The sequence below is a fragment of the Scomber japonicus genome, chromosome 19 (genome assembly GCF_027409825.1).
Source record: "Scomber japonicus isolate fScoJap1 chromosome 19, fScoJap1.pri, whole genome shotgun sequence".
Lineage (NCBI taxonomy): Eukaryota > Metazoa > Chordata > Actinopteri > Scombriformes > Scombridae > Scomber > Scomber japonicus.
This window is the reverse complement of record NC_070596.1, coordinates 13,078,018-13,099,550: the sequence shown is the minus strand read 5'-3', so window position 1 is coordinate 13,099,550 and position 21,533 is coordinate 13,078,018. Positions and strand designations below refer to the sequence as shown.

The 21,533-nt window shown below is 39.1% G+C and overlaps 1 protein-coding gene across 1 annotated transcript in view; it reads left to right on the top strand.

Annotated features, from left to right (window-relative positions):
- Positions 1 to 4,892: 4,892 nt before the first annotated feature.
- si:dkey-1d7.3 (transmembrane protein 132D) overlaps positions 4,893 to 21,533 on the top strand; it is a 30,132-nt gene continuing 13,491 nt past the window's right edge. The window contains exons 1-5 of the mRNA XM_053339452.1: positions 4,893 to 4,992; positions 8,627 to 8,988; positions 9,028 to 9,545; positions 14,772 to 14,918; positions 19,775 to 19,943. Of these exons, the coding sequence (XP_053195427.1) occupies positions 4,893 to 4,992; positions 8,627 to 8,988; positions 9,028 to 9,545; positions 14,772 to 14,918; positions 19,775 to 19,943 (1,296 nt within the window). The remainder of the gene's footprint in view (positions 4,993 to 8,626; positions 8,989 to 9,027; positions 9,546 to 14,771; positions 14,919 to 19,774; positions 19,944 to 21,533) is intronic.

The window sequence follows — 21,533 nt, the reverse complement described above, 5'->3', positions numbered from 1 at the left end:
ACCAAAAAAACAAACAAACAATAAAAGGAACCTGTGAGATTGAAGAGCACAGTAAGAAAATACTGCAGTGTTTCAGCAAGGTTCAGAGGGCTGAAGTACCCATTCTGTTCTCAGGGAAGTGAGAAGGAGAGGAGATTGAATTTGTAAATCAACAAATCTTTGTTTTGTTGCTTCTAATATATTTGCCCTATGCTCTCTGTTTCCCCTGTCCTTCCCATGCACCCCCCCTCCCTTCCCACTTCGCCTCCTCATCCACCACTACCTCTCCTCTTCTGCTTGCTCCTGTCTTTATTTTTTCTCTCTATCCAACAGATCTATATTGAGCTGTAAGTCTCTGAAGTGCCTGAGGGCCAGTGGATGTTTAAAATTCTTGCCAGTTGTAACCTCTCTATCACTTGCTTTCGTCCTGCATGCCACGCCACCAGAGGGGGGCATAAGGAGACATCCATCTTCCGCTGGCCTTTCTGAATATTTCACAAAACCTCATAGCACCAGTTAAACACTTAATGTCCATTTGACCCCCCTGCCCCCGGTATCGCAGCTGGGATCTCCCAGGTAAAATATTTTAACTTGACTTTGATATAGCGAGAGAGCTTTTGTCGCCCAGTGAGTTGGAAATTTCTTTTGAAGTCTCTGACTGAAAACTGAAATAAGTTCATGCAGTAAACATGTTTTGGGGTGATATGTTCATATGTTGTTGTTATTTTTCTGAGAGAGAGAGGGTGTAGTTTATGCTTTTCAGATTATAAAGCCCTTTGAGGCCACTTTGTAATTTGGGGCTATCTTGACTTGACATGGGAAAACAGGTGTTTAACATAATATCACATGCAAGAGGAATTCTAAGGAAATCTCACATGAATTTCAAGTTTGTTTTATAACAGAACTGAATTAATACATTTATTAAAATTTTGACTCAGGGTTCCTCAAGTTTATGCAAACATGCAAGAATTGCCTGAAGGCCTCTATCATTTCAGTTTAAATTGCAGTTTAGTGTTGCATATTTAATTACCAAACAAATCTACAATTAATCAAATTACCACAAACTAATTGTCACACAGTGAACCTGCAGCCTTCTGCCCCCCTGAGGATCTCCCATGGGGGAATTGCTCACTTTGCCTCTAGTCTTGCATACATAAAATAAAAAATAATCCCTTTCCATGCTTGAAATGACATTCATGAGACACACTCTACTTTGAAACATACATGGAAACTGGTGATAAAATGAAACCTGATGCTGTGATATGACCTGGAGCTGTGTACAGCAAATTTTACATAATTTTCTTTCTCAGCTCAGATAAGAGAAATTCTCAGTGAAAAAGCTAGATCACACTGAATAGCACACCTGCGTGACCATCCATCCACTCCAACATTAGTTCCCAGTGGGCAGTTGGAGGCAAGCCTCTTACCTGTCCATCAAGGCGCTCTGAAGGCAGCCTGTCGGTGGGAAGATATACCACCTGGCTGGTAACTCATTCAAGGTGTACCGCAGGGGGGAGAAACTGATGTTTATGGCAGCCACGCTCCAAGAGGAGCATTCATTCATCATCAGTGGAGGAATGTTGGCTGATGTCAGCAAAGGGGAAGAAGCCAAAGCACAGGCCTTACCTTGGTGATTCATGCTTTGCCGAAACTGCTTGGAGTGGGAGATGTCCACAGGGCATAACTGGGCTTGAGTGCCTTCAGAGCTTTAGCACCACAAGTGTCAAAAAGACTAGCTGGCTTGCTGGCCAGCTGCCTCCTGGCTGGCTGCAATGCGAAGTGTTATTACACAGGTGTAACGGCAGTTTTATGTTTTGAGACTAGACTCCAGCAATCCCCGGAGATCAGAGTGGAGAGTAAAGAAGCAGTTTGCCATGACTTCATGAATACTGGTTTTGAACCAATACAGTTATTATCATTTCTGTTCATACTGAATGATACCCTGCCAATCACATGCAGCACCTACAGGATGAAAGTGATCTAATCCTTATGTTTCTGGTTTGGTGGAGTTAATTTGATCACCATTTGGCTGATGGACAAAAATAAGAGGCATTCAGAAATTATTACGATGGAACAATGGTTTAGATCAAAATCCATCTCTGAGCTGGATTACAGTAAAGGTCAGTGGATCTACTAATCATACATTGACCATTGTGTGCACTGAAGGGTCACAAACCAGTCATAGTTCATCTGGATGTCAACATGCAGGTTAAAAGTCCCACAGGTGATCTCTGGTGTAACCTCTCCTGGTTTGTACCATTATGGAAATGATCTGTCAGTGGAATCTGACTGAACATGTGAGTGAATGAAATACTAATTTGATCATGATCATTAGCAAACTAAAAGGAGGAAGCTATGGGAGAATTGCTTCATACTGTATGGATGCCTCTTGTGCCTATTGGATTTCTTTCATTTGTTATTTTTAATAGCGCCATTGGTTTTTGGAAGTCATTTCCCTCTGAACATAATTAATATGTGATTTTTTTTTTTGCAGTACATAGAACATTTTCTCTTATTGCTGTTTTCATTTGTTGTATAATGCTTTTGTAATTTCCATTTCCAGCTTGAATCATTTTGAGACTGGGTTGTAATGTCAGCTTGCTAACATGCTTACGATGACAATGCTAACATATTGACGTTGTAGCATGTGATTACAGTGTTCACCATCTTAGCATATTATGCTAACATTTGCTAATTAGCACAAAGCACAAAGTATTGTGTAACCTGATGTGAATTTTTATCAGTTTTGCAAGTATTTGTTCATAAATAAGACCATGACAAAGTATCCTGAGTAGAACATCTGTACTAGATTTCATGGCAGTCGATCAAACATTTGTTGTGATACTTAATTTCAGACCAAAGTGGTGGAAGCGGTGGACTGACTAAACCACAGATGAACAGTAAATAATCTATTTCCTGAATTCCTGCCAAAGCTTCATATGCAACCAGTAGTCAATGTATCTTTTTATTTTTAAATATTTCAACAGCTTCAACAGTCTTGACCCATGTTGCTATACATCAAACCTAAAAAAATCCTTTGAGCCACTTAGTAGCAGCTTTATTGTCGGAATCACACATGGTAACTACGACCACCTCTCTGTCATCTCTGCTCTGACTAGCAGCACAGCAGCAGGTCTGTAACAACAACTGAGATCTGGAGGCATTCCCAGACTCAATAGTCGGTGGCCTCTGCCACTGTCAACTTTAATAATCGCATCCAGCCAAAAACACAGGCAAGCAGCTCAAATTAAAGCTCAGTGACTTTAAAATGCAATGCATGTAATAACCCTGCACTGTAAACACTAGACAGTAAAATCAGGTTACTCTCCTGAGACAATACAAACTCCATTAGTTCTTCAAAGTTTTATTGGCATTTAGAGATTCCGAAATGTCTCTCTAAGGCACATATTTATTTTAATCAGCCTTTGCTGTCAAGAGAGAAACTGTTTATTCACCAGTGATGCCTGCATGCATAATGCTGTCACCTTGGCACTGGTGCCACCTTGTAATAAAACAGGCACTGAAGCACCGGGCACAGTGGGTCTAGTTGGCAGACATGTTCTGTAGGGGGATGTTGAAGAGTGGAGAAGTGAGGACAAGTGAGGACAAGTCTGACCAAACTCATTAAACCACTAGGTGTTCTTTACCGTAAATCTGATGTCAGCACTTAGTCCGATGTCTCCGTGCAGAACCAGTTTGGATGAATGCCACAGTGCTTAAACTGCATAACCCCCACCCCCGCAAAACTCATGCATATTATCGTCTCCTTGGTTGTAGGGCACACTGCAACAAGACACCATGCTATTCCAATTCAAGCTTTGAACTCACACTGGTGCTCAGTGTACCTCATTATAATGAGTGTATGGAATTTTAGGTCAAGGCAGATGAAGTGATACACATAAAAAGAGAAAAAATATATAATTACCCAGAGTGTTAAGAAATTAAACGTGGCCCGAAGCCCTGCAGTAGCACAGAAAAAAACCCATATATTTGACTTTATTTGACTCTAAGCAGACCAACCGTACATCTATGTGGGCACATTTGTGAGGCAATAGCCTTAAATACTCAATAAACATTTTTATCACTCACACAAGACAAAAGTAGAATTTGCACGAGTGCTGATCCTTTATGCTGTGCTGCCAAATGTATAGTTCCTGTGAAACCACAAGGCTTTAGCTAGTGACTGCATCCATCTGCTCCAGCCTATGCATCCCATGTGATGCTGTGGACTGAGAATAAGCAGCTGGCAAAACCTGTCATGAACTTTTTTCCCCCTGAAAAACTGGTTTAAGTAATGTGAGGAATAATGCAAATGTCCTCTGGATGCAGCTATATTGGCCAAACATAGTAAAACTACATACCTTTTTGATATGTTTGTATTTTAAATTATTATTTACACCTAGAAAGGTGTAGCTATAAATAATGCATAATAATTCACTCACTATCTCAGAATCACATCCTTAATGTGTTAAATCAGCATTAAAATGACTCGTGGAGATCCCCTTGACCTCATGTGCATTTAATTTGCCCACAGCTCTCCCCCTACCGGCGATTACCCACGTGGGTCTCGTTAATCTGACAGACCGCACATGTTTACTGATTCCTATCATGGGAATAGATGTGCCTGTTGCTGTGCTACCGTGCCAGCCAGAGCCGTGCCACCGGAGGAAAACATCTCTCTCATCACTTAGAGAAACTACATTTTAAAAAAACATTCCAGATGCAACAAGACAAAGCTTTATGTGGATAAGGTTGTTTTTTTAAATTCTTTTTTTATTCCACTTGTTCCTCTCCAGTCAGAGGAAGTAACTCCACCGGGACACCAGACAATGTAATGATTTGTTTTCAGCGTTTTCTTTCATCCCTGCGCAGACAGTAACCAAAGCTTACACCTCGGTACGTGCGCGCTGTGGATGGCCAGATCCTGCAACTTTACTGAAATGATGCTCAACTTTCCCCTCCGTGCATTGTTCCCAGTTGTCGCAGCGTCTGTTCTTACAGCTGTTGCCAAAGGTGAGATTTCTGTCCAGTGTTAAACAGCTTCTGTGTTTATTTATTTATCAGTTGAACCGAAGAGCAGCGTCATTAAGGATGGAAACCTTTACATATAGGAAGATAATCAGACTGGAAGTAGCTCTAAGGCTTCAGCTGTTTTTATGAAGTAAATAATAACGAACATAAGTATATTGCAGTAGTTTATGCTCTAATTATAAAAACACACACACACACACATTGTATATGTAGGCTAAATCATGATTCTGGTATCCACTTTGGATTTCATACATACAGGAGTACACCAGGCCTCTTTTTCCTTTGTCTTTCAGAAGCCCAAACTTTAAGTTGACCCTATGAAAAACTTGGTTGTGTACACCCTGAAAGCCTTAAAAATAGAATCCGTTTAGAAAATGGTGACATAGGGGATTATGGAGCCATTTTTCTGAAAACCTTATTACTCGTGCTTGGGTAATGTTGTATTTTTCTGTTTTTGAGGATTTTATATGGTTCCCACCCCTGCCCCCTGTCCATTTTGTTGTTCCTCTGTCTAAATGAAAGTGACTAAATGCTCTCCAGTGTGCATTGCTGTGCATCAGGGAGCTTCATCTGTGGGATTAAAGAGGCCTAAAGCTGAGGTTGCACAGCTGTCTCCCTGGTTGTTTAAAGATAACTGCATTGGAATCTATGAAGTCCCAGCAAGCCGTCTGTCTCTCGGTGATACCAATATCATGCAAAGGACTACTTTCTGAGATTGCCTGGGCTCATATCTGTGTATGATATCAGTGTCTGCATTTTCATCATTCGTATACTGTCTGTGTGACTGCTGTATTTCTGCAAGTGCAGGACTCAGCCGTGAGCCGTGCAGCTGTGTTCTTAAAGCGTGCCTAAGTGATAGAGTTCAGTCTTTGATACCCTCTCTGCTTGGGAGTCATGAATATGCATGTCAGCCTTATCTTTCAGTCCAGTCACAGATGTGCCGCCTGTTGTGTCACATTTTGAAGTTTGAAGTAACATTTTAATATTTCATAATGTTCATTTTCCTTCTAATGTTACAATATGTCAGGGAATGCAGCCAGGAATCATTAAATTAATATTTGATCAATAAATAAAAAGTTCATTGAAGTGCACCAGTGTATATCAGCAGTCCCATCTGTTGGTGGACTCATTTTGAGCTTCGGATCAGAGGCTGCAACAAAGATGGGAATATGCTGATCTTTTTTTATGGCTTCAGCAGGAGTGAAGAGCCCAAGACAAATTTCCAACTCTGTGGGACAATAAAGTTAATCTTCAAGCTTAAATCCTGAAGAAATTATTTATACAAAATAATTTTGGCACAGCAGGTACTTCTATGTTTTAATGTTTGTCTCACAGAACTGTGCTTACAAAAAAAAAGAGATTGTAAGCATTACCAATAACTCATAACTCATAACCATCATATCATCAACTACATGTATGTCCTTTCCCTATGGTTACAAACGTTGCTGCAGGCTTGTTTTGGCTACACTAAAGATAATGTTCCTCCTCTTCGTTCATTCTATTATTCATTTGTTGCCAAAATGTATTGATTTTGTTGCTCTGATTGTTGCCATGTGATAGGGGACAGTTTGTGTGAGGATACGTTTTAACGAGTTGGATTAACGACTTTAAGCCAGCATAGGCAGCTTTAACACATGGACACTTTATAACAGTCAACAATCATCCTCTGTTTTGATAAAAAAATAAATAAAAAAATCAGACATTCCTGTTATGATAGCTGGATAGGATTACTGATGATGAAATAAATTAAAAGGCACTCAAACTAGAGATCACAAACATCTGCCAAAGAATAATTTTTTCCTTCATATTACTGTATACAACTTGCTCTAGGGTTTGGAGTCTAGTCCCTTGATTATTGTGTTTCGACTATGATTTCTTCTTTATGGCTAAAAGCCAGTAATCATTTAAAAACTGAAGACTTAGGCCTTAATTATACCAAAAATATACATATTTGATCATTGGCCTGTCTGTTCACCAATAATAGTAATAGAAATGAATTATTGGTTTTCACAAGTCTGCTCATACAGTAGACAAACTAACAAAATTGATGGTGCCTGATCATTTCTGTCATGATCTAAAGTAAATAGGGAATAAAACATTGATGGTTGACCAGAATCACTTTGTATTATGTTTGATTTTATGTGTGGTTTGCCTAGCATAAAGTGCATATATCATGGAGCGATGTGTACTCTTTGATTTCAGAAAGAAAATGGATTTACATGTAGCTATAGTAACATAGTATGGTTTGGAAATTAGAAAAAAAACTATATGTTGCTTCTAAAACCTTTAGGTGGGGCTCTGCTTTGCCCGATGTTTGCCTTTATTTTTATGAGGTAGGGTAAGTCAAACTAGCTAACACATACATTTTGAAGCACTTTAACATTAAGGGTGGCAAATTAAAAAGTCTTTGTTAGGAGGAAATAGGAGCTGTCACATTCCGCATCCTGTTGGGACAAACAGTCATCCCACTGAAGTTATCACCTTTTTTAATTACTCATTTGCCATTCCCTTTAGCAGATCTCATTGAAATAACATTTTATAGCACTGTTAAAGGACAAACATAACTGAAACGTCTGGGGCACTGAACAGCACTGTGTTTTAGTGCTAGAAATAATAACTACAGTGAAGATAGAGCCATTCAGCAGTGATGACCATGTGGCAGGAGTTTCATTTGGCTGAACATCTCATCAGAGACCTGTGGATTTGCCATAATTGATACCATCTGGTTGCATTATAGGCAATAGAAATTACACCATGTGTTATTTTTTTCCATCATTCAAAACTGCATTGGCTGCTAAATCTTCTCTTGGTGATATCTTGAAATGAATTAATACAGGGAGCATTGTTTTGCTTTTAAAATTTGGCCAAGGGTCATGTCAACTGTCCCCAACTTTTAGAGAAAGGAACAGCCTTGGTTTACCGTTGATTGAAAAGGCACTGAGCATGTACCTCAGTTCAAGTTTGTTATTGAACAGCAGTTATGATGGCCCTGAAAATTGAAATATGATACAGGTGCAGTTGCAGTATTACTTCTTACTTCTACTAAGTTAATTCTGACGTGCAAAGGGCAGATAATTCCAACACCTCATACAGCTTTAGGAAACAAGCACACCATTAAAACCAAAAGAAAGACACCTTGAACTCATTCAATTTCCTGTTCTGACCTGTCTAGTTGTGCCTTACACCTCTCTCTCTCTCTTGTTTGTCTCACTTCTTACATTTCTCCAGCACAAACAACTTTTTTATTTCCCTTCACTCTCCTCCTTTTTAATGCAGGAGCTATGTGGGGAAATGAGCCGTATTTGCTGCATCATCAAGTCATTACCTTTTCCTTGAGTCTCACCGCCCTTGGTTTCTTTGAGATGACCCATCTGCCCTGATCGGAATTTTGATCCCCACTTGATCCTTCACCCACCTTGACTCCTCTCCTTTTCAACCCTTCATCCTCCTTCCATTCTCCTCTACGTTCTCAGTTACAGTAACTGATTGATTTTGTAAGTGGTGTACTTAGTGTGCTTATAATTAAAATAGATTTGACACCTACACTTAAATGTTGACTTTAAGCAGCAGTGCAATGTCATTTGTGCACTAATCTCTCTTTCTTGATGTCTCCCAGTGGCTGAAAGCCAGCAGGTTACTGAGGACACTGGGACATCTTCCACCCCTGTTTATCCCACTATCAACTTCCAGGTCCTCAATGTGGACCATGTGTTTTTGCGGCAGGACAGTTCAGAGCCATCAGGCAACTCCAGCCTGAAAGCACAGACTCAGACTTTTCTCATTACTGATCCAGGCTCTGGGCTCCTCCAGCCAACTGTCATCGCTTCATATGGCCCCCTGACTGTAGATGCACCCATTCCTCCAGACCTGCTAACCAGCGGGCGTAGGATCCTGCCAGTCATTTTGGTGCGCCAGGTTCGTTCCTCGTCCCCTGTTGTCAAGATCCTCTTTCACATGCCCACAGAAAGTAACATCACTGTTGGGGAAGAAAGTATGGGGTCTGGAGAAGATAATGAGAGGAGAAGCGGTGCAGGAAAGTTGAAGGATGGAGCTCACTGTGTGACAGCTTATGCCTTCTGGGAGACGAGGGAAGTCCGTGGGGCATGCCTTGTGTCTCCAGGTGGATTCTGTGTGGCGCAGCTGAAGCCAGAGCCAGCCTGGTTCAGTTCAGCCAGCCGATCTGGCAGTTCTAGCAGGGAAACAGGACGAACCGAAGGAGTAAAGGGGCTTCCAGGGAACCTTGTGGAAGTCTACTTCCAGAGTCGGAGGGTACAGACAGGCCAGTGTACGCCGCAGGATAGCCTACAGCGAGTAGGTGTTGGAAGAGGAGGTCCTCAGGGCTCAGGGACACCAATGAGGCGGATAGGAAGTGTCAATCTGCTCAGAACCCCACCAGGAAACCCCACTTTCCTGCGGCTGAGGCTGGGAGGTGCCGTGGTGATCCAGACTTCTTCCAAGCCCCTGAAGACTACAGATGTGGCAACTTTCTATGTCTTCCTGGCTAGTACATCCACCCTGGAGAATTTCACAATTAGGTGAGCAATCTTCACTCTCTTCTATACATACAGCATATATTTACCTTTCAAAGCTAAAAAATGTTAACACATTTTCTTGAATCGGATACTGACCTGTCCTCTAATTTAAAAGTTAATACTTTTTTTTTGATAGTGTAGGCACATTGCAGAGCTTGCTTTAGTTTTTTGGGTCACACTTCACATATGTCTGTGCAGATTTAAAGTAGAGTCTCAAGTCTCAAGTCTGAAGACTGAGGTCAAGCCTTCAAGGTGTCAAAACCAATGTAAATCAGTTTTCAAGTACAATTCTCCAGCCTTCAACTCTGGTGCATTCTCACTTAATATTTTACATTTTTAACATTTGTATACACACATTTTCTGTAGTGGATCTCTTGTAAGGGTATTTAATCGTCTAATTTGTATGCATAGTAGTAATATTAATTGAAAACTTTTGGTAGTAAAGAAACTAATATTACACTGAACCAGTTTAACCACATTCTGTAAGTATGCCAACCTCACATTTTGGCCCTAGATAACTAAATAAAGCAAAATGTTAAGCTTAATGTATCATTCTCAGATAACATTATAATTATTCAACTATGTTGCTGAGTTTGCAAAGAACAAGAGTTTAGGAGGAGTCACATAAAATTTAATCGTCACTGAAACACGTGAAGGAGAAAAAGAGACTGAAAACCAAGTGGATGCATCATGATGTACAGCATACTTGAGCATCTTCATGAAGGATAAGCTCCATGCATTTAAATGGTTACTTAAGGCACTTGAATACTGATGGGGCTTGACATCAAGGCCACGCAGTGAAATGCTTGAGCGCCAACATGACTTGTGTTGTCTGCCAGACTCGCAGGCTTCATAAATTGCTGACATGTTATATATCCTGTCTACTTCAACTTCTCAGTTAGTGGGGGAGTTATGGAGAGCACTCTTCCATAAGCAGGGAAATAATTGGCAAATGATTCACCGGTTTTCATATCTCAACATTCCACTAACATTTGAGCAAGCTTCTCAGGGTATTTGACTTCATAAATAATGCATCTATTTAATGGAGCAAGAAAACAAATAACCAACATCTTCCTGACTCCTTTGGGTGAAAGTGAACTTAATATAAAAGCAGCGTTGTCACACCGAAACACACAGTTCAATCTGTTTTCAAAGTTTCTACTCGCTGCCTTTTGATGCACTTCACTGAATGGAGTAAAATTGTTTTTTTATTAGAATGCTTCAGATCACTCGAGTGTAAAACCATCGCAGCAAGAGTTGTGTTTTACTCAGCGTAATGTTTTTTGTTAGAAACACAACACAAATTTCTCACTAATCCCGTGATTTAGTGATATCATGCTGCAAACATACCAGTAGTAATCTGTGGGGGGATGCAGGCAAGTGGAGAGAAATGTTAAGATATGTGAATTAATCCAGAACATATAGTTAAACATGTGGCTGTATTAGTCAATCCCAGTGTTCCTCTCAAATATCAGACCTGACCTGAATGTAACTCAGACCTGACCTGAATGTAAGCTTGGCTTTTTTTAAAAAATTACATGAATTAGATTTTGTAAAGAGACGCCAACCTTTTTAAAGGTGCAGTGTGTAGAATTGTGTGGCTTCTAGCAGAATGCAGACTTAGCAGAAATGCAATACTGTATAATATTCATAAGTACATAAGTATATAAATATCATAAGTATGTTTTCATTTCTGTATAATCACCTGGAAATAAGAGTTGTTGTTTTTTTGTTAGCTTAGAATGACCCCACGTCTACATAGGGAGTCCACCACGTTGCACCGCCATGTTTCAACAGTGACCCAGAACAGACAAACAAAACACATCGTCTAGACAGGGCCATGTTTTTTATGAGTTTCATGGGCGTTTTGTGGCAACCTTATCGATAGATGCCACTAAATCCTACACATTGCACCTACTCTACACTACATCTGCTGTTGTTTTGACTATTTGGAAGGAATTACAGCCTCTCCACCTGAAATTCTGACTCACACTCACTGACCATGCCACTGAAGTTCCTCCGGTAAGGTCAGTGATTTCAGTCCATGTATTTCTGACCCACTGCCACATCCAGAATGAGATTGGACAAGAAGAGGGGACTGAGTCCAATGGTTAAGTCCAAGTGAAGGCTAGCTCTGAGGAGCTTGGCAAAGTGATTGATTCCCCCTGGGAAAAATCCCTGCTCTACTTCACTCTTTGACCCAAGATTGAGTCCACTCTAGCAGGGTTAGGCCAGATAATCTGTGGCCCTGATTGAAAATGAATCACGAGGTTAACCCTTTGCGGTAGAAATGATCTGGGCTGACTGCCAGGATTAACCATGTATATCTGTGTGCATACATGTGGTTTGAATATGTGCTTTGAAGGGCCTTTGTACATACCTGTTAAGCACTCAAGCTGCATGTATACACATTCATTAAAAGTTTATTTTCAAAATGTTCATTTGATAGAATGAGGAACCCTTCATCAAATTATGTATCAAACATTTTATGAGCTAAATTTATGTAGAAAAACAGAAAACAAAACAATATGTGGACCAAACAAAAATAATCTCTCTCAATCATCATCACTTATAACCAACAAAAAACGCATTACAGCATATGTATCTGCAGAGACCCTGCCCTCTACCTGTATTTTCTTATTTTCTTCTTATTGTTGCTGTGTTTGGGACGTTTCTGCACATATACCTTTGGGCAATGGGTACCAAACCACCAGCTAATAGCAGCGCAGGATGTTAGGTCTGCACTCAATAAAAAAGTAGCAACTGTGCTTTAGTGTTTCCCCTAAATGCTATTAACAGTGGTGCATGCTGCAGCTAAATGCTGAGATTTCACATTTTGGCGACATAATAATCTCGACAAATGCACTTTGAGTGCTTCAAACAGCTGAACAGAGCTAGTGGGAAGAGAATGCTCTCTGTCTGTGTCTCTTTGACCGAGGGTGGAGCTGAGCTACATATGCACACACATAAGCAGAGCAGAAAGGACCACAGCAAGCTTCTGGTGTTGTTAAGCCTGGAAGGAGAAGCCAACTTTGAATGTTGTGTTTCACAGCAATTGACAAATCCTGCACAGTATGTCTTTAAACAAGGAGATTGACTGAGTTTGGTAAAACAGTGGTGAAGTGTTGTTCAGTTTACAGGTCGATATCCATTCTCTTCCCCACCTGTGGTCGTGAACTCTCAGTCGTGATTGACAAAGACAAAGAGCGAAGGGAGAAGTGGCCGAAATGAGGTTTCTCTGCGGGGTGGTACATGTCTGCTTGTGGGCAAGAAATCAGTGATCCAAGAAGATCCTGGCATTGAGTTACAGCTCCTCCACACTCAGCAGGAGGCAGCTGGAGTGGTTCTTCAGGTGCTGTTGTCATTGGACAAGGAGCAAGAAAATTGATTTCGCTAAACATTGATATGCAGAAAATACTTTTGAGGCTCTGAAATCATGTTTATTGAACATTGCAATTGTTCTGAATTTAAAAATAATAATGTGGTCATTTGCATCACGTTTTGATTACAATAATAATCTAAAATTCAATATTTATCAGTTTAAGAAAACAAAACAATGTTTTCATTAGGTATCTTGAACTTACTGCTTGATGTATTTGATTTAATATTTGCATGTGTTTTAAACCTTAAAAAAAACAGGAAATTTTGCATAGAAATTGATTTCAAAACAAATATCCAGTCTTCATCCAGTATTCGTAAAATTGTGCATCCACTTAAACTGTATGCTTGCATATACTGTATTTTGTTGGTCAAACATGTCTATGTCCATCTGACCTTGACCCTGTCTCAGTGGCTATTGATTTGATTAGTCTGGTTGCTGTTGCTGCCCTGTATTCAAGCATGAACAGATTATGTGGGTGCATCTTTCCTTATGTCAGTTTTAATGTTCATTTCTGACTACATCTCAGTGCACACTATCAGACCATTTAATGGCTAGACTGAAGGTGCAACAGACCAATGTTAGAAAGATAAATCCTTATCTTCTGTCTTGATATGCTGATGGCAGAAACATGGATCTTAGGTGTGATAACATGTGTGGATCAGTCCAAGTATCAACAGATGAGATAAGCAATAATGGTTTAACAGTATTTTTTACTGTGTTTACCTTCTGTTTTCTTGGAAAATAAGCATTCATTGTCACATGGATGCTTCTAGCGTGTTGCAATTTTTATAGGGGTGGCATTCACAGTTTGCAAACCCAATAGAACACTTTATTGATGTTGATGTTTTTCAAATTATTCTCAGCATGAATATCCTGATGAAAAATCTGCAGGAGCTGGGTGATGCTTTTGAGTAAGCATGGGCTAAATTCCCTCTGGAGCATTTCCAGCACCTCACTGAATCCTTGCCACAAGGAAATTGGCCCGTTTTGGAAACAAACGTGGCTCCCACCCCATAGCTAGGTGTCTGCATGAGTGCAGATTAGTGGATCCTTGCATTTTAAACACGGATCAGAAGCATTTAATGTCCCTTGCACCACTTTTCTGACTCAAATAACTGCTTTATGACCCTGTCCAATGATGCGTGGAAATTCTTGTTATGCAACAACGGAGGACATCTGCTTTAAAAACCTCTGGTAGCCGTTGGACCTGTGGGACTGTCTGGTCCATTCACAGTATTTATAATAAGCACTCTCCTAGCAGAGTGATGTGTGTGTGTCTGAATCAGACATCTGATTAACTGATTCCCAGTGCTCCACAGGACTAATGGGAATTAAATACCCCTGCTAATTCTCAATCTGCCGGCAGTCTGCGAAACATCAGTCTGTTGGTTACTCACCTCGTTAGGCACAATGTGATCGGCTATAAGCGCAAAGGAACACAAACATAACGTGTCCACAGAAAAAAACAAATACATGACATCCTCAGTGCTCTCCCACGCAACTCCTGTATATGTCTGAACATACAGACAACAGAAACAAAGATATGACATCTGTTACAAAATGCTTGAATTACTCATACTGTGCTGACACAAAGACACTCATGGTCACAATATTTGTGCTTAGTGTTAGACTAAGAGTATTATCACACCAGACAGTTTATTCTACAGCACAAATGAGCTTGTTACATTAAACATTTGTTGGTAATAAAAGCTTCAGTATAAGCACTCAGAAACAAATACCGAGTACATGAAGCTTTCTTCAGTCTTTTGCTTTTTTTGATATTTTGTGAGCACACTAATAATCCATGCTTTGGTATTGACTGGACTGTGTGTATGTATTTGCTGCAGGGCAACAGTGAAAACGGGCCTGTCCTTCAGTGCAGCACGGCCCAGTGACTCAGCGCTGTGGGACATTGTGGTGGAGCCTGGCAGAGGAGCGACTCCCAACACTGTCTCTGTTGTTTGCCAGAAGAAGGTCACAGTCACTGCAAAGAGGTCAGTCCACTGCATGTGTAGCACATTTGTGCAGTGATAAAGGTTTGTATGAGTGTCTTCAGCAGTCCCCTTTGAAACCATATTTAATCTTATATCACATCTTATTGCCTTTGTCTCTTCAGATTTTAATAATCCCCGATGCCACCATAACAGAAGCGATTTGGTGTCATGAAAATTGTCTCCAATGTTAAATTTGCTTCGAAGAGCAATTGAAATGAATGTTTGGTTTTTAATAGGAAAAACAATCATTTGAGGCCCTGGATTCAGTGGTGCATAGACTATAAATCAAGTGCAGAAAATCTTGTTTTTGTCTGTGTAAATGAAAGTATTGCTGCATCAGTTTTCATGTTGTATACCTGCCTTTGTATGTCGAGTGAAAAGAGTATGCCTGTGTATCTAAAAAAAAACAAAAGCATTAGACAAAATGTTTTTTTAAAAATTCATGCCTTCTCTGCTTTTTGTAGATTCCTTTTCTTCTGACAAAAAATATTCTAGAGACTGACCACCTCCACAGACACTTGAAGACTCCAACAACTGCAGAATATTTTATTGATACTGCAGAGAACACCATTAAAAATAGCTAGAAACAGTTTTAATCCCCAGTCTCTGGGTTTTAGTTACATTTGGTCAGCCATAAATGCTGTATGGCTCTGTTTTCTTTTCTCTAGGATGCACTGAAGCTGATAATGGGGCACAGCAATGCTAAAAAAATACTGTAAAGGATGAATAATGGAGGCTTCCTGTTTGCTCAGCTTACTTACGATTCTGCAGAAATCAAAGTGGTTGTAATTAATGCAGCTCAACTTGGTTTATGGAACATTTGACTACAGTTAAAAAAACATTTAATTGTCATCATTCATTACTGTAATTTATTCAAAAAGGAATCAGATAGCGAATCATGACTTTGTCATAATTACACTATCAAAAGAAAGAAAGGAACAAAGAAAGAAAAGAATGGGCTCCGAATTATTTTCAGATTTATTATCCTCGTAATTTAGACTCTCTTCTGTCCTCTCTGTGAAATCTCAAATATATAGTTTCAGTTTCCTTTGTGTAATGTCTCGTTTTCATATGATGATCTTAATACAAGTATGTGGTCAATTATGACCTTTATTTATGATCTTTATTTATCAAAACAAACAAACACACTAAACCATATCAAAAACAACCAAAAATGAATCGAATTCCTAATCCAGGAGTTCTCATTTCCATTCTGAGTGAACACCAGTTTTTCTATCCAAATTGCTTTGATCAAGGCATTAGGAAATTTAAACAATAGCTGTGAATAAGTTCAAGTGCTGTTGAAGTGCCTCTAGCTTTATTTGCTTTGTAGTCAATGAAATTTCCCACATGGCACTTTCTCGTTTTACCTGATAAGGACCAGTTGATTGTATCAGTGTTGCCTAATGCTGGAGGTGCACACCAGGAGCCACCTCTGCCCAGCAACCTCCCGCCCACACAGACACACACCACCCACCCTCCGTCCGCCCGACCCACTTATCCGTAATCATCCATAATCATGGCTACGTTATCCAGGCTTAAGCGCTTGCACGTTCAGAAGGGGAGATTACGAAGGAGAGATATTCCAAGTCGTGTCCCTTGTACTGAGCTCTCACCAGGGGACGCACACACACACACTGTCACACAGACACACAACACATGCAAGCACACACACATACTCCCACCACTGTGCTTTGAAGTGATGATACGTCCAGGGGTTTAAAGTCCCCCCTAATAGATGGATTTCCAGGAAATAGGGGCATTAACCCCTTCTATGTTTCTCTGTTTCCCTATCATGCACATTCTCACAGTCTTTTCTGTGTGAATATCTAAATCAGTTTAGTTTTATTTAACAAGGAACAAGTGTATTTTTTATTTCATTTGCCCAGACAACACGTGACTTCTGCCATGTTGAAAAGATACAGATACACAGATGTGACTTTAATCCCGTACAATATCCAAACCAGAATTACTTTTTTTTCAAGTTTTGTGCATGGAGCTGCAAAGTGGGAGGTGCAACTAGTTCTTAACGTTCTTTTTTAAACAAAATAAAACAAAAATGTAAACCATAACTTCAATATTAATGTAAATTGAAATGTGAGAAATCCTGCTTTCCAAAATGCTGCCTTGCAAAAATGATGGACAGTTCAAAATACTATAACATCCATGAACTTTGGCCACCATTGCTATAAAGCAGAAGCCAGTCAATAGTGGGAATCAGAGCAGAAGCAAATTCAAAATATATAACTGTAGAAAAAGTGAATTGATTTCAGCTGCATAATGTGTTCAGTTTTTTTTCATATCATATCATTTCATATCTTTAGCTTTCACTCACAGAATTTTAAGCTTGGTGATTGGATATTTCTTGCCAAAATGCACCCACCTCGAAACCTTAATTTACACAGTACCTTTGATTTCTTTTTAAAATATCAAAGAACAGGATATTTTTGATGTTAATTGTTTGTACTGTGCTTATGATTTAACTAGGAATCTAAGCCATAGAGAAACTGTGAGTAACGCAATGCTGTTTACAGGAAAAATGAATGTGACTTATTTTAGGAAAAGAAGGTGCCTCCTATTTTGCAATCCATTGCACTTTTTGCATATGGGATTCAATATGGAGGTCGTTGAGGGAACTGCTCAGGATCTGGTAGTTGTTATAAAAAGATATTATATTGTAGAGCAGGCTCAAGACTTTATATATATATATAAAATATAAAATATACGGTATGTTGCTTGTCAGGTTCATTTTGTGAGGTTATCAATGAAACTTAGTAGACATTTTGCTCAAAGATGGGAAACATATTTTTCATAGACCAAACTAAAAAGTGACATGGTTCTCAGCTTGTCCTGAGCAGATTGCTTATGATCTGTTTGATTTTAAATGTTAGTAGTATAAAAACTAATGTAGTCTTTTCATCAGGTACCTTGCATGTCATACATAACTCATAATGGCCTTATGTTACTGCATCAGTCCTTGAGTTCCCTTTGATACAACATGAATAATTTCTATTATACTGTATATGTTTGCATTTGTCCTTATTGCTGCTGATTTCAACATCTGAGAGGTTTAGCCATATAGAGATTAATTGTTTTGCTTTTGTTCAACTTCACAAGTGCCACATCTCTATTCATTTTCTGCTCAATTTTCTCTTTGATCTGTTCCTACTGGGAGGTATGCCTACACACTCTCCAGCATCAAATAACATCACATGCCATTTCTTTGGCAATCCTTTGACCGGAAAACTTGGCCCAAGTCTCTGCCAGTTCACTTAATCTTCCTTCCACACTCTCACCTCATTCTGCTGATGGAAATGAGACCTCTTGTGTATTGAGTTCACTCTTGGTTCAAAGTCTACCATTTGTTTTGCACACAATTCTAAGTAATTTATATTTCCTCAATTTTAGTAGATGGTGCCTCTGCACAAATGCTTACATTTCTCCCCCAAGGAAGGATTGCATACCTCATGTCAGCCACTTGTTCATATTTTATATTGAACCATCTTTGTCTCTCGACACCAGACAGCCATTTGAGCAGCTCTGCAAAGCCATACTTTAGCAGAGCGGTGTTTTAAGTTAAATGGCATTCTAACTTTATTGTTGTTTAACAGGTTTGTTCACCATCTTAGTTTTGCATATTTTTCTGCTAACATTTGATTATTAGATCAAAGTATAGCTGAGGCTGATGTCATTAGTTTGGCAGCTGTTTTGTCATAAACAAAAGTTTTAGTAAAATTTGACCGGCATGAAGCTGGATGCAGTGTTGGGAAAGTTCACTTTCTACATGAACTAGTTCAAAGTTCAGTTCACAAATTTTAAAATGAACTAGTTCAGTTCACATTTCATAATTCAAAATGTTGAACAAAGTTCACAGTTCCAAAATTGAACTAGTTCATAGTTCTTTTTTACTATCAATATGTTGCTGCAAGCTATTATTTTTCAAAATTTTTGCCACAGCCCATATAGACCCACAGACAGCAATTACTTTTATCAGTTTTAACACTGAAACTATGCATCAGATTTCAAATTTGTATGAAGTAATCATATGATTCACAAACGCCAGAATGAACATGTTCACAATAACGTTCATCAGACAGAAATACAGTACGTTCACATTCGCCCAAAATATGAACGAATTCATGAATGATCGTTCATTGAACGCGTTCAGGCACAACACTGGCTAGATGACATATTTAAGTCTGGACCAAATTGGTGGACTGACTGACTGACTGATAACCTTATCTCAAAACATCTCGTAGCATGGCTAAAAATCCAGATACGTCTGTTCAGCAACTTTAGATTTTTGGCTTGTTAATTTATTGAAATTACACCAAATTTTAACAGAAAACTAACTGAAATGATCCCTAACATTACACTAAATGAACTTCCGAAATGGTGCTATCTTTACACTCACAAATAGACAGTATAGTTATTTATTGTGATATAACTTAGGTGGAGTGGGGTACTTTTGTCTCTCCCCTCTGGCAGTGAAAGTAACACTATCAACATGTGCTTTCTTTGTTACTGTTGCCACTGTAAAATGGTGGATACATTGTTTGAGTGTCACACAAGAGTGAAGAACTAGTTCATGTTTTATTCTTAACATTTAAATGTGAAGTTCCATTTAGTTCAATAATGTCATTGTTTATTGACTTTTAATACCTGGAGCCACAATTTTTTTTATCTATGAGTAATTTGAAAAATGTGAACTCTCGGCTGTATTGTGTACAGAATACCGGGCTCTATAATGGGTCTTTGGTAGGAAAGTTGTACATAATCTCTTATAAAAGCTGTATCTGTATGAAACATTTACTGTCTCTAACCATACTGTATTTTACCATTTTATCACCAAACAGGGGACTTCTGGAAGTTTTACAACTGGACTTTCTGCCGAAAGTTATTTCAGATCAGGAGAGTCAGACCATCTCCTGGCGTCTGGAGTTGCCTGGGAACGTCAAGGATGTGGGCACAATGCGGATCTACACCACACAGAAAGACTATGTTGGGCTGGCACCTCTGGTCATGGTGAGAAACATACCTTTGTCAACTTCTGTGCTGTTTAAAATGTTGAGTTTAGAGCAAACATCTGTCTGTGTGAGTCATACTCATCATAGTATATTTTTTAAAATTAATTATGTTGTTTGCATTCAGTATTTACTTGAAGGCAGTGTATTCTGTACTATGATTTATCATACAGTAGCCAGATTAAACCTGATGTTTTACGTAGGAGGTGGTTACAAAAGCCTTATAAAATACTATTTTAGTATATACAAAGGAGAGAGACAGAGAGATGTCAGATGGGGAGGCTATTTTATTTGTTGAAAGGCTCCAAGCCCACTCATTTGGCTTTGTCACAGGAAAACATGAAGGCTGCATAGGCCTGGGTCTCCTACTGTCTCACTCAGTCTTATGTTGGCAGTTGACAGTTTCTTACACTAAACTTGGTGGTGTCCTTGGTGGTGAGAGTTTCTAATATCATGAATCTGGGCTTTATTTTTGTCACTTCACGTGTAAGTGAATGTCAATAGTGCTCTCCTGGTGTTAGAGAAAATGTCTGACATTGTTGGTCTCCACTCCACTCATGTGCAAGGTTCTGTTTGCATAGTAATAAGGTGTCCAAGCAGTGAAGCTGATGGAACCCTATAGCTTCTGTTGCTATTATTAGGGGTCCATGCAGTGAAACTGCTGGAAAAGTATCGATTTTGTTCTCATTCTTCGTCTCCTTATTTTTCTCCAGTAAAAATGTTTGTGCAGCAAAAAACATGAGATAGTATAGAGGCATCAAAATTGCCAGGTGGGTTAGAAATTCCACCCATGACTCAGGCACATACAATGACACTCACTGACCTCAAGGTGGCACTGTAATTATCAAGTCCAGTTTTAACAATGATCTCGTACAACTTGGCCTTGAGTCAGAATTCTTGCATCATTTTAATCTCTTGAGTCATCTGCATATTTGCTCCAGTGGTCTTCTGCTGTTAAAATTTCAAGTTATGTGACTTTTTCCTCAATTTTCTCAGAAGCCTGTATTCAATATCTCATGAGAAACCATTGAGCCAATCGTCCCAAAACCGTGTCAGGTTCATCTACAGACTTCACTTTTCTAAGTTATAAGCATGAACTTGTGTTTAATCAACACTGGACTCACAACTTTCAAAAATTACTTTCATTATATCGTAGGTCTTAGAGAGCTTCAATTAACGTCTACAGTATATCTCCATAAGTCTTCATTCAAATGCTACCAAAATTAACACAGACATTCTTTAGATAGTGGATAAAACATCTGTCATTTTGTTTGTCTGAAATCATATTCATTGTTCAAGCTTTTTAAGTTGGCTTTTTCTCTAAAACTGTGCATTGTTCTTCCTGTTGATTGCCACTTACAGCATAATAATGTGTCCTTCACATGCATGTCATAATATAATGCAGTGTTGAAGATTATTTGTTTTTGAAGTCGACATTCGGTAATTACTTTCAAAAATAGTTAGATTAATGCCATGTCATCAGCTAGTCACTCTTTACACAACTGCATTATTTTGATTTTAGGTTTTTTTCCCCATTGCAAAATATTACAGGTCTGCACTGCAGTGTTCAATAGGTTTCAAATAATTCTGA